Here is a 26,047-nt window from a genome sequence, read left to right on the forward strand (position 1 = left end):
TCAATAAATAGGGATAGGGCACACTTTGTAAAGGACTTTACATCACTTCTTGTTTTCAAAACATTGCTAAGTGTTGCTTGAAAACCACCATAGAAGCTTGATAGTTCCAAGGATTTTATCATCCTAATACAAGTGACTCATGGACTAGGGTTTATTTATAACCTGAACCACGTAAAATCTCAATATTTTTTCTTTAAGCTTCTTTTAATTAGTTGTTTGCGACAAATTTAGTCAGCATTTTGGTGCTTTCACTGAGAGCTTAAAGAAAGTTTGAGCTGCGCAATGGTAACCACAAGAAGAAATCGTGACCATAAGAAGAAATCTCTCAAACGACACTCCCTCCACCCCCGCTGTGGGAGGAGAACCAAGCCAACCACCTTCACCAGCTGATCCGGAGGTGACCCATGATGACTGTTATGACGGTAAGATAGTTATGACGATGAAGACGGAGATGACTATGAGAGTGAGTATTCACAGTCGTATCAGACGAAGGAGCCACTAGAAGTGGTGGCCCTTACAGGTCAAGTAGCCTCCCAACAACAAGAAATAGAGGCTCAGAAGTGTAGCATTGCCTCCTTAGAGGAGATGGTTAACACCATGAAGGCCACTTTGGTGACTCAATGGCTGCAAGTGGACCCTAAGGGTGAAGTACCACCTACGTAGGCAGCTGGCGTGCCACTTGCACACTCAATTGGAGTGCCACCTATGCAACCAGCGTGCGTGCCTCCCACGCACCCCGCTGATGCAGCGCAAGAATAGCTAGCTGGCATGCCACTTATGCACCTAGTTGGAGTACCACCCGTGCCTCTAGCATGTGGAAAAGATAAGGCTAAGGCCCCCCAGAATCAGAAGAGGACTCATCAGGCTTCCAAACCAATCAATGTTCCGAGGAGGGCCAATGACCCAGAAGCTCATGAGGTCCGTGGAAACTGCCAGGCCAACAATGTTTGCGGAGCCCAAGGCCTTCTGCCTAGGCCCGCTGTGACTGACCATGCCAAGCCTAGATGAGGAATTCCCTTTATGACTTACCAACCTCGGGGAACCCGGGCGAAGTGCCTATAGGAGAGAATTCTCTGTGAATCATTGACAAAGAATTAGTGTCTCAGACAACAATGACTATGTAGAGTCAGATGGGGAGACAAAAGTAGGATTCCCCAAGGACGGCTGCCACAAAAGCGCGCAGCCTGACTTGTGAGACAACTTGAATGCTCGCAAGAACAAGGCAGCTCCCGAGGACCTCCTCGGGAAATACCCACAACCAGACCTCTGAGACAATCTCAATGCTCGGATGCAAGAAGCCATGCCTGACCAGGGGGCATACCTGGCATAAAGTTTCAACCATGACCATCTTCGCGCGGAGTTTGAGAGCTTAAAAAAGATATTGCTCAAGATGACCAGGAGACGAGGCCAAGACTTCGATTTGGAGGATGAAGATAGGGAGTCGTGTGCCCCACATATTATCGAAGCCCCATTACCTTGAGGCTTTAAGATGCCAAACATCACTCCTTACAGTGGAGTCACAAACCCTTCCGATCATTAGTCCGAACTCAACATACTGGTGTTTGTGCTATGCGTCTCCGAGGACGCTGGATGCCACTGTTGGGTTATGCCCTTATAAAACCATATCAGACATGTAACACGATTTTATATTGTCAGTAAAAGTAGTAGAAATCATTTATTTTGACAACCGTGTTGTTTGCTTGCTTTGTTACATGATTATTGGAATAATACAAACATTTATAAAATCCTGAACATATAAATAGTTACAATTATAGTGACTAGGTCACAGTTGATTATAATTGTAATTATATGTTCAAAAGAACGAGTCCTAAGATTAAGTCAGTGCATTGGATTTTCATTGAACTAGTAATCTACAATATTATCTACTTACACATTCAGGGTGTGATGTCTTATCCAAGGCATTTACCAAGTAGATAAGATCAAATGTATATGGGTACATTGGACTAGGACCGATATTGATTATTGATAGATAAATAAGTATCGTTGTTATCGAATCTAATCAATCTCACAACGTTGACTATAGGTCAAGTTGATCTTAATTCTGAGTGATAATATTCTGCTAATTATATTATTTAAATCTTTTGACTTGTTCATTACCAGCTTACCCTACGGTCTAGCCCATACTTACATCTTGGAGATTTAGTAGTGTAATTGAGTGGAAGTATTAATCATAGATATAAAATCTATAGCTTCTATATGAGAGGTGAAAAGATGACTTCCTTAATAGCTTAGTCTAAAAGGGTAAATGATTGAGCGCTCATATCTGTAATTAAGTTCACAGATTTATCATTTACAAGGGACTTAATGGGAGTTAAGGATAAAATACAAATGAGGGGTATAACAGTAATTTGCACCCGACTCATTAGTAAGTCATCGATAGAGGATTGAATGACTGTAATGGTTATAACAGTGGATAACGTATTTGTGGTTTGGACAATACGTTCTATGAATTCAAGAGTTCAATTCCGAATCTATAGTGGAGTCATGAGGAATTTATAAATTGTGAGATAATTTATTTAATAAATTAACTCACGAAAATTTATTGTAGCTTGTATTCATGGATCCATGGTCCCTGCATCACCTTTGAGTAAATCATCTAGAATGTCTCAATTAATTGATTTAATTATCAATTTGGATTTTTAAAGTTGACTAGGTCAATTTTGGAAAATCTTATAGAGATATGAGATTTAGAGAATAAAAGAGAATATTTGGGCAAATTTAGTAATATTGATAAATTGGTGTCAATATAAATAAATAATATTAAATCAAATTTCAAATTTTAATTAGTTAATTTGAATAAAGATTTAATTAATTAATTAAAAGATAAATAAATAAAAGTTTTTATTTTAGGCCCAATTGGGATTTAAATTCAAAACAAAGAGGTTGGGCCCAAGTCCGTTTGTGGGAGCCCAAGGCTTTGAATTTTTATTTATTATTTTAATTAATTTAAATTTAAATAAAGCTCATTAAGTTGCCTATATAAGGAATATGATATCTAGGGTTTTCAGAAGGAAGTCTCAGTTGATTCATTGGGTAAGTGAAAACCTAGACAATCTAATCACTTCTTAGCCACTTTCTCTTCTTCTCTTCTAGATCTCTATCTCATGTGTTGAGAACCAGCCCACACTAGTTCTAGGTTGATCAAAGACTTGGTGAGGAAGACTGTGTTGCATATAGTTCAATCTCTTGATAATACTCTGCTACAGAAAGGAATCAAGGGTTAGAAAGATTGAAGGAAGGAGTTGTTTCAGTTCCGTTGCGTATACATAAGTTTCTACATCTTTGTGTTTATGTTAATTTACGAATTTGACGTTCATATGTATGTCATGTTATTCTATGTTTCTGTTATGTTTTTGGAAAAATAATAGGAAGCATGCAACTATATTTAAATTCCAAGATCCTACAATTGGCCTCAGAGCCAAGTTGCCTAGATCTAGATGTTATGAATGCATGGTTATATGTGTCTGCTGACATTTTAATTTTAAAAGTTTAATTGGATGGTACATGAAATTTATGTGTTATATTGCTAATTTAAGTTGTCTTATTTTTCATGCATTTTAGGATCTTAATTGATGCTTGGTAAAATGCACATTGAGAAATTGCACAATTTTTTTGATAGTGTTTGATAGTTGGTGGCTGCAATTTTATTTTTGAATGATATATATATACCCTATTAGGGTTTATGTTTATAAAAAAATATTATTTTTATAATAGGCGGTATTTATGTCTATATATATTTATATATATAATAGGTAGTTAAGATATATTTTTTTGTTGTGCTAACGAAATATCTAAGTATCCAATTTTGAATCAATTATATGGTAAGTTTTCAATTGAGAAAAACTTTATGGTAATTAATTAATAAGTAAATTAATTTTGATAACTCAATAAATTGTTTTGGAGATTGATTTATTTATTTATTTTAGCAATTGATTTATTTATTTTGGTAATAAATGTAATGATGCATAAAGTTGTGTAACATGTCATATATGTTTTCATATTAGTCCCATCCAATTAATAAGAAAATTAAAATGTTGGACTTTAAATATAAGTATAATGATGGCCCCATTTTGTTTGGAAAAAAATGGGAAAACTCAAATAAAACTTTCATAAAATGTTAGGTTTTATTTGGGCCAAATTGAACTTGTAAAATTTAAATTCCTCTCCTGTGGGTGGTTCCACTTGTAAATGTCCATTTGTTTTGCATTACTAAATTGAACCTAATCAATTGAATAACAATTAATAAAACGAAGGTTCAAATTCCTGTCTTTTTGGGCTTTGTGTGGAATTTAGGGAGCCTTAGTAGTGGGTCTCACATACTGAACTCAACTCTCCTCCATGCAAACTCTAATTGTTAAGGCCCATTTACCTAAGTTTAACTTAATTGTATTAGGTTAATATTTTTTAGTTGGACCTAATAATTGATTAGAAACAAATTAATTCTATTTTTTTTAATTAATTTTCAATGGGTAACTTTAGAATTAATGGGAAAATTACAAACTATGGTTTATTGATTATTTTAATAATTTTGCAAATCTAAGTTGGTTTATTGATTATTTTAATAATTTGGCAAACATAAGTTGATAATTTTCAAAATAATAAAATACTAAAAGATTTAATAACGAGTTTTAAAATCTGAATTCGATCTCCACTGTTGATTTAACAAGGTTAGAGTTCAATGAGGCCTCATGGCGCTTTGATTTCGTCTCCCTACGGAAGGTGTTCACTGGACTTCTTAACATGGGTAAATTTCTTAGGATAGATGGTTATAGATAGACTTTCTATTGACTCATCCCTACGGTGACTATAGGAATTAAGCCTATAATAATTGAAATCGTGGGTCAAACTCATAAAGTAAGAAATATTTGTGACTCTCGCCTTCCAGGACACATGAGTTTTGGTTACTTTGATCGGATGGATGGATAGTTAATAAAAGTCTAGGACGTTTTATTAATTGAGATGTTTCTCTGTTTAACTAAGTGAATATTTATGACTCTCGCCTACCGGGACACGTGGATTCATGGATAGTTGAAGTACCTAAGAAATTGAAGATAAGTATTTTAGTATTTTTCTCATCTCAAAACATTTTGTATGTTATGCTATTTCTAAAAATTTAATGAATAAATATTTGTCAAGCAATACATTGATTTCTACCTAGTTGATAATCGTATCTCTAGTCTTCCCATCCCATACTCTCTCTAATCTCTAAAAGTTTTCTGTATGGTGAGAACCTCACGAAATGTTTGTTCAACATCAACATGGTGTTGATTATGGACAACATTGAGTTTGTGATAATCAAAGATATTCCTATTTTTCCTATGCAACGATCACCAAATCCTTCAATGAGGATTATTGATGGTGGTTCGAGCAAAGGATAGAAGGCTAATACTACTAAACAAGCTCAAGGAGAAGTTGCCTTAAGCTTCTTCTTCGAAGAGAAAATGAGGAAGAAATTCAAACAAAAAGAACAAGAAGTCCACTAGCAAGACACCAAATGCTGCAAAGCATCTTGGAGCAAGGCCTGAATATAAGTACACAAAAAGGGGAGTGTTTCTAACTGCAAGGAGATTGGGAATTGGCACAAGATTTTCCGGTACTCAAGGCATATGGAACCCAAGATAATGAAATTTATCTTGGATGCATGTGCTTTTAGAGGATGATTCTTCGGTTTTAGATCATTGAATCAGGATCTACTAACACATGCATGTATTTTTTTTTACAACTTTTTAGTATTGGGAAAGCAGTGAAGAATGAAAAACTAAAGCTTGGAATCTGACAAGGGTTGTTTGTATTAGACAAGGCAAAAGGATAGCTTGAATGAATTTTGGAAATAAATATATTGTTTTAAGAAAATGTTTATTTTATTCCGATTTCAGTGGAAAATTTAATTTTAATTTTCCTTATTACATCAACAACAATTTGTAGTTACTTTCACAAGTAATAAAATCCTATTTCTTTAAATGGATGTGAATTGTGGACTGGATGTATGGAAAACAGGCAATACCTATTGCAACTAAACGAATATTATGCTCTAAATAATGAGTTGTTTAAGATAGCTAAATCTAGGAACGTTAAACGCCAAAAGGTCAATAACGCTAGAAATGACGTACCTTTGGCATCTTCACTTTGGTCATATTTTCTATGATAGGATTCAAAGACTAACAAAGGCTAGGATTTTGAGGGAACTCACCTAGGGTGACCTACCTGTTTTTTAATCTAGTCTCGAGGGCAGCTTGACAAAGCATCCATTCTCTGTGATTAGAGAAAGGGCCAAAGAACCACTACAGCTAGTATGTTTAAATGTCTGGGGACAAATGAATGTTCAAGCGAGGGGTGGTTATGAGTATTCCGTCACCTTCATCGACGATTGCTCTAGAGACTCATGTAAGTACCTAAAGCAAAGGAATTCTGAGATTTTTTTTAAGAAGTTCAAAGAATTCATTGATATGGCCTTAAAACCATATTAGGTAAAACGTTAAAGATCTTGCGATCTAATTGGGGTGGAGGATATTTGGATAATCAGAACAAAGATCATTTAATTGAACTTGGAGAATTTTCTAAAGAAACTGTCCCAAAGACTTCGCAACAGAACGGTGTTGCTGAGCAGTGTGAATCGCATGTTTATGAACATGTGTGTTCTATGATAAGCTATTCAACTCTATTGACTTCTTACCCAGATCTTTTCAGGAGACATACTACCTAGACCACATGTGACATTTTTTAAATGTTGTGCCATCTCAAAGCTGTCTCCAAGACACCACTAGAATTATGGAATGGTCGTGAACCTGGTTTATGTCATTATGGAATTCGGGGGTGTTCTGTTTATGTCCCGAGGAAAAAGATATGTAAGCTAGAACAAAAAACTAAGGTTTGCTTGTTTGTTGGCTATTCTAAAGGTACTCAGGGTGGTCTATTTTTTAGTCCAGTAGACAAGAAAGTGCTTGGCTCTACAAGTGCTACTTTTCTGGATAATGACTACATAATGAATTTAAAGTCTTGTAGAAAAATAGTATTAGATGGAAAAACGATAAACTATTGTTCCATCCTCACCGACGATGGAAAACAATAAACTATTGTTCCATCCTCACTGACTCAAGTTGATGAAAACAAGATAGATTTAGAAACCACTAATCCAAGTCAGAAATTTACAGTGCCTCGTCATAGTGGGAGGGTTTCTCGGAACCCAATACCTATGAAATGGATAGTGAAACCCACAAGCTGGTTGGGGACACAAGTAACAATGATCCGTTGGCCTTTAAACAGGTAATGGGTAAGTCTGAAAGGGATCTTCGACTCAAAGCCAAGTACCAAGAAATAGAGTCTAAGTAATATAAATTTGTCTAAGATCTTGTACATGTGCCATTGGACTTTAGGCCTATGGGGTGCAAGTTGATCTATGAGAAGAAGAGGGGAGCTGATGGAAAGGTAGAGACATTTAAGGCTTGACTCGTAGCAGAGAGAGAAAGTCAACTTAGAGAAAACTTTTTCTCCGGTAGCCATGCTAAAATTCAGTTAGTATACTCTTATCCATAGCCACAACTCTTGAGATAAGGAAAATGGACATCAAAGAAGCATTTTTAATGGCTATCTTGATGAGACCATTTACATGGATCAATCATAAAGATTTAAAGTAGTTGGACAAGAAAGTTGGCAAGCTAAGCAGGTCAATCTATGGACTTAAACAAGCTTCACACTCCTGGAATTAAGGTTAAATGGAAACATTAAGTTATGTGGTATTGAACAAAATGTAGTTGACCCTTGTGTTTAACAACTTAGGGAAAAAGACATTGTGGTGTTCTTAATCCTTTATGTAGATGATATCTTACTCATTGGAAACAATGTCAAGAAATTATCAGACATAAAGAACTAGCTGGAAACGAAATTCCAAATTTCGTTGAAGCAAGTCGTGTTCTTGGTATCCAGATAATCAAGGATAGAAAGAACTAAATTTTAGCTCTATTCAAGCGACCTAATTAGGTGAGATGCTTGGGTGTTGCTCTATAACGAATTCTGAGAAAGGATGTTTAGCGTCTTGACATGGAATTTATCTTTCTAAGCAGCAGTCTCCACAGACTCCTCAAGAGAAAGAAAAGATGAAACGAATTCCTTATGCATTTGCAATTAGAAGTCTAATGCATGTTGTAGAGTTCCAGAATGTTTACTTAGTTAGCTAGCTAGTAGTAGTTGTAGTATTTTAAATTTCATGGATTTTGGTTCAAACCGGGACTTAGTTGGAAACTCCTAGCAATAGTTATGGATTTTATAAGTTTAACCTATAGTTTAAGAATATTAATTATAACATAAGGTTTGATTAATATTTCTGGTTATAAATATGATAATTATTATAACCTAAGGTTTAGATAGAGCCAATAGGATTATGACACTTGTCATAAGCATGATTATTAAGGAATTATTATTTTAATGATAAAATAAGGGAATATAAGACATAGTCTTCACCAGAAACTGTTAGGGTCGTAGTTTGACTCAGTCAAAGTAGTTATCCAACCTTAATTATGCTGAAAAAGTGCAATTACGTGTTTAAAATAATCACGTATGTCGATATATCGCAGCATTGGAGCTGATATATCGCCTGACGATGAATACAGAAAACACGTTGACGTTGTACGATCGTACGAACGGAGGCTCGGGATTAGGGCCCAGCCGATATATCGCCACATAGGGGCGATATATCGCCCATATTTATTTATTTATTTTTATTTTTGTTTTAATTTAAAAAAAAAAAACCACCTTTGACTCATTAGACCTACCTCTGTTAGTTTTGACCGAATCTTCAGCCTCTGATTGACGAAAATTCAATTAAATTCATTATTTTTATTCAAATCAAAATAAGGTTAGTTTCACTCTTTACCTCTATAAATAGGACCTAGTACCCAGCCCTTTTCACTTACTCTTCAGCTGTGATCAGACTCCAAGGTGCTAGTGAGACCATAAGAGTGATAAACTTGGGTTGGGAAAGAAAAATCTTTTCTATTCTTAAGCTTTATCAAACACTTGGGAAGTAAGGATTAGAGTATTTCGGTATTGGAGTTAGGCCAATCCATAAGGTCAACAAAGGTACCCTTATTCTTAAGTTCAATTCTGTTTGATTCCTTAGTTTCTTTAGTTTTCATTCAGGTTCTAACTTTTGTTATGGTTTTGTGGTTAGGTTTTTAAGTTCTTTGAACTTAAGGTGTCTTTTCGGTAAGTTTTATCTTGGTGGTTTAGTTCTATTCTTTTCATCTCTTTTCTTTAGAAATACTCACTATTCTATTGCTAGTTTTAGGAGTGTTCTACGTCCCGCATTAATTTGTTCTCATATCCCGGTTTTGGTAAGGAAAATAGGCTAGATCTTGTATGTTTGTATGATATGTTATGCTTTTATGTTATGTTATGTATAATATGTTATGATAAGTTTATATTTTAATATGTTATGTTATGATTTACCCTACCTCAAATATTAGACAGGGGACCTAGATGGGTTATCATACGCTACATGTGATCTAACCTACCTCAAATATTAGACAGGGGACGTAGATGGTTTATCACATGTCATAATGGCCATTATTAGTATAACCTTATATGGTGTGCGTTTTTATAGTCATATGTTTATCGTATATGTATGATATGTTTATAGTATATGTTAATGATATAATTTTATGTATATGATTTATGTTGTTAGTAGTTTTTCCTTGCTGGGCATTAGGCTCACTCCTTTTCTTTTAGTGTGATGCAGGAAAATAAATGCAAAGGCGGAAGGATTCTTGGAAGCTTGGTGTGTGTATGGAGGTGAATGGAGTGGATGGGCTGAGTGTCGATTCGAGGACAACGTTTTTTTTTTGTTTTAGTCTCTTTAAATTACGTTTTATGTATTTTTCTGCATTTAGCTTTTTAAATAAATTTTACTTTAAGTTATGTTTTATTTTAAAACAATGATCTCATTTATGTATTACAAATATTATTTTTCAATAAAGTTATGAATTTTCTTATGTATGTTCTTTTCAAAGTTGTAGTTATGTCTAGTAGGTTTAATGACCTAAGTCTCATATTGGGTCGTTACACATGCTATGTTGTGTGTTGTGACTGGAGATATGTTATGTAGTGGGAGTGGTGAGCAAGTGTCAGTAAGAACTTGGAAATGAACAATAGATGGAAGGTTGTATCTTTGACGGACTAGAGACTATATGTTAGTCTTTTCAGGTGGATCTTTGAACTTGTTAGGCTACACAGATTTAGATTTTAGAGTGATATTGATGACAGGAAGTCTACTTCTGAAAATTGTGTTTACTCTTAGGGGTGGAGCTATGATTTGGAGAAGCGATAGGTTGTCTGCCATCTCAGTAGCTGTGATTTGGAGAAGCGTTAGGCTATCTGCCATTTCATAATCCACCTTGGTGGCTGAGTACATAGCTGCGTCTATGGCGACAAAGGAAATAGTCAGGCTGAGGAAATTCTATACGAATCTCGGTGTTATTCCAAAAATGGATAAACCACTCATTTTTTCTAGTGACAATAATGAGGCAATATCGAATTCGAAAGAACCTCAAAGCCTCAAAAAGAGCAAAGCATATAGAGAGAAAGCACCACATTATAGAGGATGTGTGGCGAAGGCGTGATGTGAAGGTGATGAAGATAGCATTGGAAGGAAATCTTTCATATCCCTTTACAAAGATATAATCATAGATCATAAATGTGAAGCATGTAGAATGAATGGTTTTGAGAAACATGTTCCATTTGTTTTAAAAGGGAAAGTGGGAGTTTGTTGGGTTTTATGCCCTTATAAAACCATGTCGGACATGTAATGCGATTTTATATTGTCAATAAAAATAGTAGAAATCATTTAGTTTGACAAATGTGTTGGTTGCTTGTTTTATTACATGATTATTGGAATAATACAAGCATTTATAAACTCCCGAACATATAAATAGTTACAATTATAGTGACTAGGTCATAGTTGATTATAATTGTAATTATATGTTCAAAAGAACGAGTCCTAAGATTAAGTCAGTGCATTGGATTTTTACTGATATGGTAATCTACAATATGATCTACTTACACATTCAGGGTGTGATGTCTTATCCAAGGCATTGACCAAGTAGATAAGATTGAATGTATATGGGTACATTGGACTAGGATCGATATTGATTATTGATAGATAAATAAGTATCGTTGTCTAATCAATGTCACAACGTTGATCATAGGTCAAGTTGATCTTAATCCTGAGTGATAATATTCTGCTAATTATATTATTTAAATCTTTTGACTTGTTCATTACCAGCTTACCCTACGGTCTAGCCCATACTTACATCTTGGAGATTTAGTAGTGTAATTGAGTGGAATTATTAATCATAGATATGAAATCTATAGCTTCTATATGAGAGGTGAAAAGATGACTTCCTTAATAGCTTAGTCTAAAAGGGTAAATGATTGAGCGCTCATATATGTAATTAAGTTCACAGATTTATCATTTACAAGGGACTTAATGGGAGTTAAGGATAAAATACAAATGAGGGGTATAACAGTAATTTGCACCCGACTCATTAGTAAGTCATCGATAGAAGATTGACTGGCTGTAATGGTTATAACAGTGGATAACATATTTATGGTTTGGACAATACGTTCTATGAATTCAAGAGTTCAATTCTGAATCAATAGTGGAGTCATGAGGAATTAATAAATTGTGAGATAATTTATTTAATAAATAAACTCACGGAAATTTATTGTAGCTTGTATTCATGGATTCATGGTCCCCGCATCACCTTTGAGTAAATCATCTAGAATGTTTCAATTAATTGATTTAATTATCAATTAAGATTTTTAAAGTTGACTAGGTCAATTTCGAAAAATCTTACAAAGATATGAGATTTAGAGAATGAAAGAGAATCTTTTGGCAAATTTATTAATATTGATAAATTGGTATCAATATAAATAAATAATATTAAATCAAGTTTCAAATTATAATTAGTTAATTTGAATAAGGATTTAATTAATTAATTAAAAATAAATAAATAAAAAGGTTTTGATTTTAGGCCCAATTGAGATTTAAATTCAAAATAAAGAGATTGGGCCCAAGTCCGTTTGTGGGAGCCCAAGGCTTTGATTTTTTATTTATTATTTTAATTAATTTAAATTCAAATTAAGTCCATTAAGTTGCCTACATAAGGAATATGATATCTAGGGTTTTCAGAAGGAAGTCTCAGTTGATTTATTGGGTAAGTGAAAACCTAGACAATCTAATCCTTTCTTAGCTGCTATCTCTTCTTCTCTTCTAGATCTCTACCTCATGTGTTGATAACCAACCCAAACTAGTTCTAGGTTGATCAAAGGCTTGGTGAGGAAGATTGTGTTGCTAATCTGGTTCAATCTCTTGATAATACTCTGCTACAGAAAGGAATCAAGGGTTAGAGAGATTGAAGGAAGGAGTTGTTCCAGTTCCACTGCGTATTCGTAAGTTTCTACATCTGTGTTTATGTTAATTTATGAATATGATGTTTATATGTATGTCATGTTATTCTATGTTTCTATTATGTTTTTGGAAAAATAATAGGAAGCATGCATCTAGAGTTAAATTCCAAGATCCTACAGCTACTACTTCCCATTAACCTTGACAGGACCAACCGACGAGTGGTTTAAGAAACACATATCGTATTCCATCCACTCCTGGCACCAACTCTCTACCGCATTCCGGAGATAATTCATAGCTGCTCAGAAGGTTCACTTCGAGGTCAACGCTTTGGCCAACATTAAGCAAGGGATTTTTGAGAACCTTAAGGCGTACATAAAACTCTGTAAAGAAGAAGCTGGAAGGACCGAAAGGGTCGACAATGCCAATAGTTGATGGCCTTCAAGCTGATATCTGACTAGGTTTTCCGTTATGGGACGACCTACAGAGACGCGGTTGCCACAGGCTCGATGACTTCATTCGTTGGGCCCAGGGATATATCCATTGGAAGGGTGCCCAAATTGGAGCCTTCGGAGGACTAGTTTTCCTTTCTAGCTCCTACAGTCCATGCTGCCACAGCTCTGGGTCCTCAGCTCTCACCTTACACTCCAGTGCAAAAGAGTGATATGAGAGCCCCACAGTATAGCCCAGTTGTTCCTTAAGCTGGCTACAACACCACACCCGCCGGGTATAGAGTAGCTCCTACTAGATTCAGCTTGCTTTCAGTGGTTGAATAGTTGTTCTTGCCTAGACAGTTGCACCCAACAAAGGATCGAGTGAAAGCAAACGCGGGGGAAATGGCAAAGGGAGTAAAAATCCAAAGAGAATTTGTGCTCCCGAGCATAAATACACTCCTAAATACTCCGAGTACACATACCTAGTTGATATTTTTGAAAATATTTTCACAACCACGTAGCAATAAGTCCACTACCAGAGGCCCCAAACCATTCAAAGAGAAAGGGAGCGAAGGGACACTACGAAATTCTGCAAGTTTCACGACGACGTTGGACACCATACCAACAAATGATGACAACTTCGTGATGAGATTGAGAATCTCATCAAGTTAGGGCATCTTCACCAATATGTCAGGGCTGGAGCACGCACGGCTCAAGCTCAAGCCGGAGCTCAACCCCCACCTCAAGAGGTGGCACCTCCACAAGCTCAAGGCCAAGTGTTAGCTACTCCGCAACCAATTGCACATGGACCTCCTCCGGTTAACAGACGAGTAAGGACCATTTCTGGAGAACCCCACCTGGGGGCACATTGAGGGGCTCGCAGAACAGGTATGCAAGGGCCCTTGACCGTGATGATGAAGTTCTTGTACTAGCCCAACTCCCGGCACAAATGCCCCGGATGGCGGACCAGATAATAACCTTCTTTGAGGATGATGCTCGGAGAGTGCACTTCCCCCACCACGATCCGCTGGTAATAGAGAGCCAGATTTCCAAAAAGATGGTGGCGAATATCCTGGTGGATAATGGGAATTCAATGAACATCCTATTCAAGACAATCATCGAGAAGATCGGGTTGATGACAAGCGACCTCTCCCCGTGCACCTCAACATTTTACAGGTTCTCAGGTGAAGCCTTGATCCCAATGGGACAGATCAAGCTGCCATTGACACTTGGAGAAGTGCCTCGGCAGGCCTTCAAGTACTGTATTTTTGTGGTGATGGATTGTTCCTTCGCCTATAATGCCATTTTGGGTCGTCCGACCCTGGTGGAGTTTGGGGCACCCACCACTGTTAGGCATTTGTGCATGCAATTCCCCACAGATTCGAGGACTGGCAAGGTTTGCGGGGACCAAAAAAAAGTCTGCCAATGCTACAATGTATCACTCAAGCAACCAATAATAAATCTGATTATATTATAAATATTATTATTTATGTAGTTATCATTGTTATTTTGACCTTATTTCCTTGCATGAAGCTTGAGTGTTCTGAAAAAAGGAAAATAGAGTTGATGGGATTGCAATTGACAAAATATGAGCAAAAAATGGCAGTCTGAAAAGTGGACTTTAGGCCAATGGATGTTGGCTAAAGGGAAAGAAGGAAAGGCCCAAGGAAAAGGAAGCCCTAGGCAGCATGGAGAAGCCTTGGGCAGCATGCAGGCAGGTCACGGGTCCAGGTCGGGTCGTGGGTGGCTAAGGCAAACGCATGGCGTGCTGGGGCCACGCCACGTGGTGGGCGCAGGTGGCCCAAAATGGGCCTAAAGAGGTGGGCCAGATGGGAGAAACGTGTTGGACTGCTCTCTTGGTACTTTTTTCTTTCACTTTTGCCATTTTTTCTATCTTCTTTTCATATTTTATTCTTTTCTTTTCTCTTCATTTCAAAGTACCAAAATACATTTGATTTCCTAAAAAAACATAAATTAAATTAAAATCAAATATTTTCAATATAAAAATATATCATATAAAATTCATAAGAATATTAATTAAAACTTAATTTATTTTAACATTTAATGTCAATAAAATAGAATTTTCAACCACTAATCAAAGTGATCCTTGTAATCCTGTGCATGGCTCTCGTTGTGATGAGTATCCTTGTACGTCATGAAGGCATACTTCATTAGGGTACAATACCCGTCGAGATTGGTTCCCCTCTTCTTCAGGCAGGCTCGGAAGTTGTAGAGATATAAAATATCAACTGGAGAAGCTTGGGCCTATACCTTCTCTGGTACAGGACATACAAGCCTGCGAGGACCCTATATTCGTTCGAGCACAAATGGAACGAGGCAATCCTCGCATACTTCAGAAAATTAACGAAGTACTGGGGTAGAGGTAGGGATGCTCCAGCCTTGAGGTGTGACTGGCTCCAGGCCCCGAGACCGTAAACACTTCAATGCAACCTCTCCATATCTTGACAAAGACGGACGAAGAACTCCTCCTCAATCCCGTAATGCCTCATGATGTGCTCCAGGGCTCTGGGATGCTTTAATAGGCTGAAAATGTGCTCCGCTTCAAATGTCGATGTCGTGTACCGCTGAGTAGGAAGAGGGATCGGAGTTATATTCACCTCCTCCTCCAACATGGAATTGGCACTTCGTGTTGGTCTCTCCGTCACTGAAGCAACTTCTCTAACCACCAGCGCATGTGCTTGTGCCTGGGCTAGTTCCCGTCTTTCCTCCGACTAACGAGCATCTTCTCAAGCCATTTCAATTAATTCTCTGTCGAATATGTAGAAGCCTTGCTGGTGTAGTTCGTGAAGTTCCTCGAACATCTGAAATAAAAACAAAGTAGTTAGCACTTTGACCCAAAAAGAACGACCAAAACACGAAAATACCCTAAGACAACTGCTCGAGGATTGGAGATGGGGAATTTTTATAAGAGAAATTAGTGTTCCCGGAACCCTAAACTAGCTCCCGAAGACACCACTAGGGACTCAAGAACATCACCAGAATCTGGAAATTTCCCAGAAACCGGTTGGGTGTCGAATAATGCAAAAAAAAAAAAAACAGAACGCATGAATGGCCATTTACAGCTAATTTCGACACCAGCAAAGACCCAAAGTAAGGCTAAAAGAGGTAAAAAAACCCTAAAAATCACAAGAACAAAAATCAACACAGAAATGGCAATGAGAACTTACTCTAGATGTATCGCCTATATGTGTTGAATTTAGTTTGAACGTAAAAATACTTCGTCCGATTTTTCCCATAAGTATCTCAATTCTCTCCAACCTTCCAGGATCAACAATGAGAGATTGTTGGGAGTGATGAACATGTTCTTAGAGAAATGAGGTTTTTTTTTAGAGCTCTAAAAGTGGGCAAGTTCGGAATGCAAAAGTGAAATGTGAAGGGAGGCAAATTTTGAATATATACTTGTGTGCGTGGACGGGAAGCAATTCAACCCCAACCATTGATCACCTAGGGAGTAGGTACTCAAGCGTGATCCAATGGTCACACTTATTGTAAATATGGAAATTTTTCCCTTGTGAATTTTATTTACAAGTGAAGCTCTATGCTACGAGGCATCCTACATGTTACTTATTGCACACACCAGGGAACAAGGATATCACACGACGTTGAAGGAATTGGGCTAAGAGAGCCACCCTCGCTATACGAGGGCCCTTGGCCACTTGCCAAACCGAACGCCACCCTCGCTATGATAGGACCCTCGCTATACGAGGGTCCTCGGATGGCCATCTGCATACGCCTTGTCCCCTCAGGCATCAGGCCTCGCCTTGCCTGCACGCGGGAGAAGAAGAGCCTCGCTACGCGAGGCACCCTCGCTATGCGAGGGTGTGGCCTTGTTGCGGCGCCCGTACCCCGAGCCATGCCTACACTAGAGGGAAAAGGGACAGCCTCGCTACGCGAGGTACCCTCACTATGCGAGGGTGCGGTCTTGCTACGACGCCCATGCTGCGAGCCTCGTGTCCATGTGACCTGCATAAGCCGGCCCTGACCCCTGGCACCTCGGCTTCTCAAGTTACGCATAGGTTAAAGCCTCCTTGTCATAGGCACGGGGACCACTTGGAGGTACCTTATTGATATGCCAAACAAACATTGGGCATTGAACGGGGATTGATAAGGACGACCGAGTATAGAACACGTGCGCCGACACGAGGCGTACGGTTGTGAAAAACAGAGGCACGACCCTGTGATCTGCGTCTGAGGAGTAGTGGCGGTACGGACCTATACGAAGAGTAATGGTACCACTTGGACACCCCCGACCATATGCCAGAGCCGACAGTACTATGTCCTAGGCCACGACTCTGACACCGTCAGGGTAGACACCACTACGCCCTGAACCACTACACTATCAGAGTACCTGTGTACGTCCCTGTCGTCTGGGACTTGTTTGTATCCAGGGCCAATAGAGCCCCCCTATAAATAGGCCCCAACCCCTCAGGTTAAGGGGTTGGAAAACTGAGTGTATGAATGAGACTTAAGAAATATATGTTTCTGGTTTTCACTGTTGCCTGAGTTTTCTTCTGTTGATTAGAGTTCCTTCTATCTGATTCAAAGCTTCCTATAGTATAGAGATTGAAGTTTTCTAACCATCAATCGTTGACGAGTTCTTACCGTCAATACTTATCAAGGCACAGATCATGATCAAAAATGTGAAAGGACGCCTCAAGTATGGAATAGACGTCTTGGGCACGAAAAAGACCCCTCATTAAACGGCATTGATTGGTGGACCCAACAATAGGGAGTCGACACGTGGCATCATCTTTTTAAAGGTGTCAGGCCTCGAGGATGCCCAATCGTCTCAACCTGAGTACGCCCCCCGAAATTACTCTTCTCAATCAAAGTCTCCACTGTCTGAGGATGAGTGAAGACTTGGGGAGCAAATGTTGTCCGTATATTCACCAAGTGACACGTGGCATGCATTTCAAAGTAATTAAGTCTTCACGTAAGTTAATTAAGTCTCATGGAGCTTGTTTGGAGCTCCACGGAGGGAAAGCTTTGCCTCCAACCATCGTTCACTACCACCGGAGGAGTATGTACTCATGGAAAAGCTACTTCTCAAGGACCACGCTCTAGGATATTAACAAGAACGTCTCTTCTACTCATGTCCTCCAAATCTAGGAGAGTCATCATCTGGACCGTAAGTAGAGCTACCAGGTGTCAAGCATAATGACCTTGGACCACAAGCAGCCATCTGACATTCATTGTTGCACAAATCGTGGTGTCGATTTTGTACAAGCAACAAGCAGGATGTCTCACGACGCCGCTTGACATGGGAAAATGTACAGTTACCCTCATGACACTGTCAAGAGTGTGTTAACCCATAAAGTAGTGGGCTGAAACCTCGTGATTGAGCCCACTGAGCTACGCACGACCCACCAACATTATAAATGAATGAGTTGACCATTTATTGTACGTTTAAGCCCCCATTAAGAGAGGATAATTGTAACTAGCCCTTATTAGGGAACTAATTGTCCTCAGTCATCTATAAATAGGGCTAGGGCACACTTTGTAAAAGACTTTCGATTCACTTCTTGTTTTCAGAGCATTGCTAAATAGTGCCTGAAAATCTCCATGGAAGCTTGATATCTCCAAGATTTTATCATCCTAATACAAGTGACTTGTGGACTAGGATTTATTTATAACATGAACAACATAAAATCCCCTGTCTCAATCTCTATCTTTAAGTTTCGTTTAATTAGTTGTTAGCGAAAAAGCTAGTCAATAATACTCATTACCCATTCTCATTTCCTAATGGAAATATACTATTTTAGAGTATTCAATGTAGAAAAATGCAAAAAGGCACACCATATCGTTCTTGGTATAAGACACTCTAAGATACTCAACATGATGGCATTTTATAAGTTGACAAATTTAATTTTTGGGACCCAATTTTAAATACAGCAATACACAAAATATCAAGTAATATTGAATCTTAAGGTGTACACGATACAAAATACGGACCTCTTGATAGTACTCAGAATTGTTATCCATGGAAAAATTATAAAAACTGGAATTATCACCATTATAAATATTTTTCTCATTTTATTGCATTGGGGTGCTTAAATTAAGTAATTGCAAGTAGCATGCAAATCGGAATGAAGAAGCATAAGACAATAGGTTTAAGAGGTGTACGTACCCAGATGAAGATAGCTAAAATTTCAACCAAAGACTAAGTACAATTTGCAAAGATATGAACATAAATGTAGTGAGTCACTTCACCTGACATGAAGGAAACAAACAAATTTTGTGCAAGTTCAACAAACAAATTGATTTTGTTGATGAAGGAGCTAAACAAAGCTTGTGAGTTTTGGGCCAATCATTTGAAATGATTTTCAGCCTTTTGGGTAGAATTTTGAGGCTGAAAATGAAACGCATATTACCAAAAAAAAAATTCCCATTTCATTTGTACAGATCAAGTATCAAAATTTTTAAGAAGTTGGCCTTTCCTCAGAAAATCTTGGTAGCTGAACAAGGGAGTTGACTCTAGTTACACCTTCCAAGCCTAACCAGTTTTGATCTTCAGCTACAGCAGCTTCACCATTCCCTTCAAACTCAGTTGGGAGTCTTCCATAATGATCACTTTCTTCTGATGATCTTACAGTGAAGTTCCTTTGCAGCGATGGCTCTGACTTTTGGCCATCATCTGATTCATCCGCATTACCAGAATGGTTACTTTGAAGGGTTGCTGAAGAATAACACTGATCTTCATAGTCCGATTCAGAGTCCATTTTACCATCCAGAAACATGCATACTACTGCACAGTCGTCCATCTTCGAAGTTGGGTATTTGAGTTTCCATTCACGAGCTGCTGAATCAACCAAAATTCTTGCTGCCGAAGACCGAGTTGGAGCTGAGGAGACTATTTCAACAACCTCCTCGTTGCTTAAGACATCCCAGACCTGTAAAAAACTTATATAACTTTTAGAGAGCAAGACAAAGTAACTTGAATCATATTCCTCACAAGACACAGCCTTAGAAATTCATATCACTGTAAACACCAGGCAAAAGGGTTAGAAATTTCTAATTTCTATAAATTGCTTATTAATTTCGCTCCAGTTCTTTCTGTAATCCAAAAAGCTAAGCATATATCCCCTTTGATGAACTATCGTAAAGTTACACATTTTAAATTCACATAACGAAAACACAAAAATGCTAATGCGTAGCTACTACTGAGTAGATTACAAGCCTTCAAATGTCTTTGAGTTATGATCTTGCACATGAAAAAACATGCATTCATGTTCTGGACATGTGTACATTTTATTCTAATTCCCAAATCAGGAAAATGATGGAATCTAAAATCACATGCAAGGAGAGTGAGATGGAAAATTTTGGCCTTAAACACTCAGCTTGACCACACCAAAATCAGATTATCAGAACAACAATTATGTAGTGTTCTGTGTTCGCATATTAGGAGTGGCCTACCTACAACTATGTTGGGTCTTTGAAAGTTAGTCATACAATATAGTTAGATACATACTACCAATTCGCAGATTCCTAATAATTGAGTAACTACATGTCAAACGAATGTTTACAATAGACTCAAATTGATGTAACAGAAAACAACAATGTGTGAAATGTTCCAAAAGAAATTAAAAGACCAAGACAAAAAAAGGATAAATTGAACAGTACAAGTTGTTTTTAGATGCAACTTTACCCCATCAGAAGCAAGAACTATGAACTGATCTTTCTTTGTAAGTGTTCGATGTGAGAATTCAGGAGTTGAAATTACTCCATACTCCTTCAAACAGAAATCCCCAAAGGCTCGAGCCATTGCTAGGCCAGGTGCATCATCAAATGGCAACCATACTCTGGGAACTTCAGGTTCATCTTGCAAAGCAAAGACCCTTCCTTTGCATCGTTTAATCCTTTCGGCTTCCCCTATTAAATTTAACACCAAATCAACAATACTGCACATAAATGAGCTGAAATTCAAAACTTTAAGTACTATTCTTGTCTTATCGTACTCGGCAGATCAGGCTTTAAATCAATAGTCAACTGGACTGCAACCATGGAATCACTACTGTCCTTGGATCCCATAATTGCTCGAGAATCCCCTATATACCCCATGAAAAGATTTGACCCCTGGAGAGGGAAGAAATTAAAACAAAGTTTAGTAAAGAAAAAGTTAACAAGAGTGAGCAATATCTCCTTTGCGGTTATACCTGTTTGACAATAGTAACTGCAGTACTGCCACTGCAGAAGCAATCCAAATTTGGATGAGATCTCAGCTCCTTGTCCATGGACTTATATGACTTCAGGAAGGCTTCTTTCCACAATGAATTTAGCTCTTCCTTGGCTGAGCAGACTTTCTGAAACTCTTCATCCAAGTTGATTGAATTCCCTCTGAAGCAGCAGCAGCGGCAGGTCCTGCCTGTCCCATTTTCCCTAGACTGCTGAGAATGCAAGAATGATAGAAGCTTTAATGGCAGGGTATCCCTAACTTTGCGAGCAACAAGGTGGCCGTGTGGACCATGGCCATCGAATACGCCACAAAAGATTGCATCTTCTGACATGAAATCCTGCCATAAAAAAGAAGAAAAACACAAAGCAGCAAATCAAATTATTAGTAATTGCCTAACCAACATGTCTATATAACATACTCAATGAGCAACCAACTTTGATATGTGACCTACTTCCCAAACAATCATGGCATCCTGGTTTATCCCCTTCCGACCTTGCTGCGTGAATATGCAGGAAGTTTGACTCTTTCCATTCATGAAAATCCGGTTGGGAATGGAGGGCAAATGCTGGAGACCGATAACATGATCAGAGAATGTTCTTTTCCAACACTTTTGCCCGAGGAATCCAACATCACAGCACGACGGAGAAAACTTATCTCCATTGCTTTTGTTACTACAAGTACTCTTACTACTAGTGGAAACACAACCTCCCATTGCTCAGCTCCAGAACGAAGACATCCGGTGTAAATAAAAGGACAAGATTCTTTCTTTTGTTGGTAGATCTCACGTGAAACTCTGGAGTTGCTAGAATGGTCAACCAAGCAGGAAAATATACGTATAAAAAATTAGAGATAAAGAAAAAGAAAAACTTTCCAAACACCAAAGATTCCCACAGATTAACCAACCACAAGCCACTTTACAACTCAATATACAAAACTGGGGTCGTTTTAGTCTTAGTCAAATATAAACTGTCATGGGAAGGTACGTGATTCAATAAACAAACCGGCTAAAACAAAGCAAGAAGAATTCAGTTTATTGAATTGTTTATTCGATGGTCTTCACGGAACCCATAAACGGATACATCTCAAGAAACTCAACTAATCAAACAAAAACATATTTAACAATGTTTACATGTGAAACAACGAATAGAATATGCTTAAAAAGGCTGTCCTGATTTTTATCAAAAAATTATATAAAAAAACCTGTCTTGACCATTGTACTTGTTGAGGACTCACATTGAGATAGATCAAGTGGGAAGATTTTCATTAATTTAATAGAAAAAAACAATGGAATAAATATTGAAACCAATGAAGACATAAAACCCCAAAAGTTCTGAACTGTGATGGAGTATACAGACCATAAATGGACCAAATGTATATAAGTAAGGATTTGTTCAGGAAACCCACAAGGGATTAGCTTTTGAAACTAAAATTAATTACTTACACAAAATGATTAATATTTTATTAACATTAGATTAAAACAGAACAAGACAAAATTCCGACCAAGGGAATCCAATGACGCAGCCGAACGACCACTCCAAGGTGATTCAACTTGCTTGTAATGACTCAAATGAACTAATTTGTAAGGATTTTTAGTCTTTCCAACAACAAATTATTTGCAAACAAAATTAAGAATAAGCTCCTCCCAAAAAGGAAAAATACATGTTTATTAGACCTAGTTGTTGAGCTCGAAAAAGAGATCAAAGTCCCGAGATTAAAGAATGAATATTTCAAAAAACCGAAATGACTACTCTGAAAAAAAACCCAATTAAAGAAAAAGGATAATTTTCATTGTGGGCATCGCAAAGTCAAAAAATAATCAGCCTATTTTGACTGACATAATGAAGTGCTGCAAAACCCAGATGAAGAACACTTACGGGTTTAAGACTAGAGCATGCTTTTCTTATCTTTTTTCCTTCGTTTTCTCAGCTACCAAACAGGGGATATAAATAGGGAGAGAGACTTCGGGTCTTTATTTTGTTGAGGATTTCAGATTGGTTTTCATTTTTAGTTTGAAATTAGAAACTCTAAACAAATATAGCAACCACAATTTCAACAGTAAAAGGAAAAGAGAAAATTTTGTGCAAAACTTTTGCTTTCCCACTACGAGAGAAAATCGAGGAAGAGTTAAAGCAAAAACGGAAAAGCAGGAAAGAGACGAAAGGTGTGATTTTGTCAAAAACAGAATCAAGTAAATATTACGTAATTATCATACATATGTACAAAGGACAAAACAAATAAAAGTAAAAGGCAGCAGTAATGCTCTGTTTCCATTTAACAAAGTTGCAGAAGATAGCTCACAAAAGTAGTTTTTTTTTTCTTTTCCAATATCAAATGTTCTGTTTGTTTAAAGAGAAAATTTGTAATCAAATCAGAAGAAAATTCAAATCTGGGTTTTCTCTATTCCTACCGGGAAAGCTAAAACAGAGAATAGAGCTTGCTACCAACCCATTTGGTATCGTCAAATCTGAGAGTTTCAGTCTTTCAAGTTAAAAAGCAACGTTACAAAAACACAAAAACCGAAACTTTTTCACTTGAATTCATTTCCCAGAACCAAAAAACAGACCAAACTCAAAATTTGAATAGACATTACACACAGATCTTCAATTTCATTACACTCTGTTTTGGCAACCTCAGATAGCAGCAAAACAAAAAACGAAAAATGGAACTGTATAAAGCATTGTAAAGCGAAGTAAATGGATCACGTTTAAACTTTGAGAAAGCAAAGTATTGATGATAAGGGAAAGTTGAGAGCATGAAAACTCAGTTACCTTTCTGAGCTTTTTCAGGAAATAGAAACGGATAGGATCCGAGCGGAGGAAACACGGCAAAAGAGAGAGGCAGAGAAGGAAAACAGAGAGGGTTGAGCAGTAATATTAATATTGGATTGGTGAAGGTGGTGTGTGTGCATTAATTGCAAAAGCAGAGGAGAAAGTGAATGGATCAAAGTGTTAAAAAAAAGAAAGGAAAGAGAGAGAGAGAGAGAATTGATTGATTTTTTTCTTTTTTGAAGGCAACAGTTACCATGGCAGTGGGGTTGGCTTAGCACTATTCTCTTTCTGCCCAAAACCAAAATGATGATCGAGATTGTTTTCATGTCCCAACTTCACGCTCCTTTCATGGCGCGTTCTCTGACTATATACATATTTATATTGAGAATTTATACAGAGACTGATAAGGAAATTCTCCCTATCCTTTTCTTTTTATCATTTTTTATAATATTTCGTAAATGAAATGGAAAGATAGTTCTTTTTGTTAGTCTTCTCATTTATATTTATTGGTTAATTTAGGGGTTTTCAAAAATTATCCGACCTAATCCAATATGTATTTGTGCTAATTATATTGGATAAAAATATTGAAATCTGCATTTGTAGGAATTGGACACACTTTCTTAGTCAAAGATAGTCGATCTAATATAATCCACACCAATTTATATAAATATATATTTAACAAAAATGATTGATTTTAACAAGTTATTTTGTTATATTTATTAATTATATTAATATAAATTCAAATATTATATTATTGTATATTAATATGAATTTATATTAATATAATTATAAAATATCTAGTTTTTTATTATTTAATAGAAAACTAGATATTTTATTGTAACAAATTTTTTTTTAAAAAATTAGGATTATACATTATATATTATATATTATTATAATAATATTTATAATAATTGAATTTATATTAATATAATTATTAAATATCTAATTAATAAATATATATTTTCAATTTGTTTTAAGAGTATATTTCGTTAAATATTTCATTAAAATTAACAAAAAAATTATTAAAACTAAAAAATTTTGTTATCTACACATTTTTTATATATAGAGATATATAATGGGAATTTGAATTTCTTCTACCTCTTACATGCTTACACACCCAATTAGCTGAGCTAGCCCAAGAACTTTCCAATGTTAATACTCAATAGTTAATAATATGTTTTCAAAGAGCTTATGAAAGCCTTCATCATGGAGGTGTTGTCGTCAGTCCAAGATTCATGGTGGGGTCCGTCTTTCATACAAAAACTCGAGGTGAAATAAGATAGAGATAGAAAGTGGGGGGGATGATATGGGATTGGTGGAGATGGAGAGGAGAGAGAATATTGGGTTTCTGATTTATTTGAAACTAGTGAATAGTGTCGCACTTCGCGGGGTTATTTAGATATATATATATTTATCTTTTTAAAAAATATATATGTACCGCTCAATTCTCACAGTTAAATCTTTAATCGACGATTTTATTAGCTTTTGTTTAATTTTCAACTCTTTTAACTCATTTTTCTAATTTAAAACTAATTTATTTAATTAATTTAAATGCAAATATTGTGTAAACTAATATATGAAATACACAAAAATTGGTACATTACATGTAAATGTTACATAGTATGTATCCCATGATTTTTTACTTTTTGGACTCCACAATCAAAACAATATTAACAATAATACGATATAGTGTAAAATAAAGTTGTTGCTCAAATTTTGAAGCTCCTTCATATAGATAAGGAGTTTAAATCTTCACCCATGATAAAATGCTTGCAAAAGATTCATTTGATATTTTATTTCATACGGTTTGTAGATACATTACATATTAAAAACAACAATGAATTCTTATATGTGCTCAAGTTTATTTTACTTCTAATTGCGCATATCAAAGTCCAACAATTCCCAAATCAAATCCGTCTATATAGTTAGTTTCTTGGATCAAAGAAGATAAATTATCATAAAATATTAATTACTCTTATCCCTGTTTTCCATCTGTGACACGTGGCATTACCCAATGGGTCCGTGGGCTCTCTTAAGAGGTCTGGGCCCATCCTGAATTTGGTGAACGGGGAAGGCAGAAACCCCAGATAGCCCAAGCACCATCGAGCTCAACAACGTTCAATGGGCGCGAGCATAACAAAGGAACCGGGACTAAGATGCAGGCCCTGTAATGCCCCAAATTTCCTAATAAGGTTTAGGACCTTGATTAGGAGGCTGGGACGACCATAAT

General features: G+C 36.8%; 1 protein-coding gene across 1 annotated transcript; it reads right to left on the bottom strand.

Moving 5' to 3' along the window:
- Positions 1-19,000: 19,000 nt before the first annotated feature.
- Positions 19,001-24,126, bottom strand: LOC133817714 (probable protein phosphatase 2C 52). Its single transcript, XM_062250294.1, has 6 exons — positions 23,818-24,126; positions 21,501-21,851; positions 21,030-21,386; positions 20,832-20,949; positions 20,522-20,745; positions 19,001-19,766 (listed from the first exon to the last, which is right to left on the bottom strand). Exons 2-6 carry the CDS (start codon positions 21,759-21,761, stop codon positions 19,296-19,298), a joined length of 1,431 nt encoding a protein of 476 aa, XP_062106278.1. The 5' UTR covers positions 21,762-21,851; positions 23,818-24,126; the 3' UTR covers positions 19,001-19,295.
- Positions 24,127-26,047: the final 1,921 nt, after the last annotated feature.

This window comes from Humulus lupulus, chromosome 2, assembly GCF_963169125.1.
Source record: "Humulus lupulus chromosome 2, drHumLupu1.1, whole genome shotgun sequence".
Lineage (NCBI taxonomy): Eukaryota > Viridiplantae > Streptophyta > Magnoliopsida > Rosales > Cannabaceae > Humulus > Humulus lupulus.

Bases quoted from the DNA above. Each gene is read 5' to 3' on its own strand.
- LOC133817714 (XM_062250294.1), bottom strand. From the start codon at position 21,761: ATGGGAGGTTGTGTTTCCACTAGTAGTAAGAGTACTTGTAGTAACAAA. The intron at 21,387-21,500 runs GTAGGTCACATA...TTTTTATGGCAG, and splicing joins ATGCCATGATTGTTTGGGAA to GATTTCATGTCAGAAGATGC. The intron at 20,950-21,029 runs GTATAACCGCAA...TTCCCTCTCCAG, and splicing joins CAGTTACTATTGTCAAACAG to GGGTCAAATCTTTTCATGGG.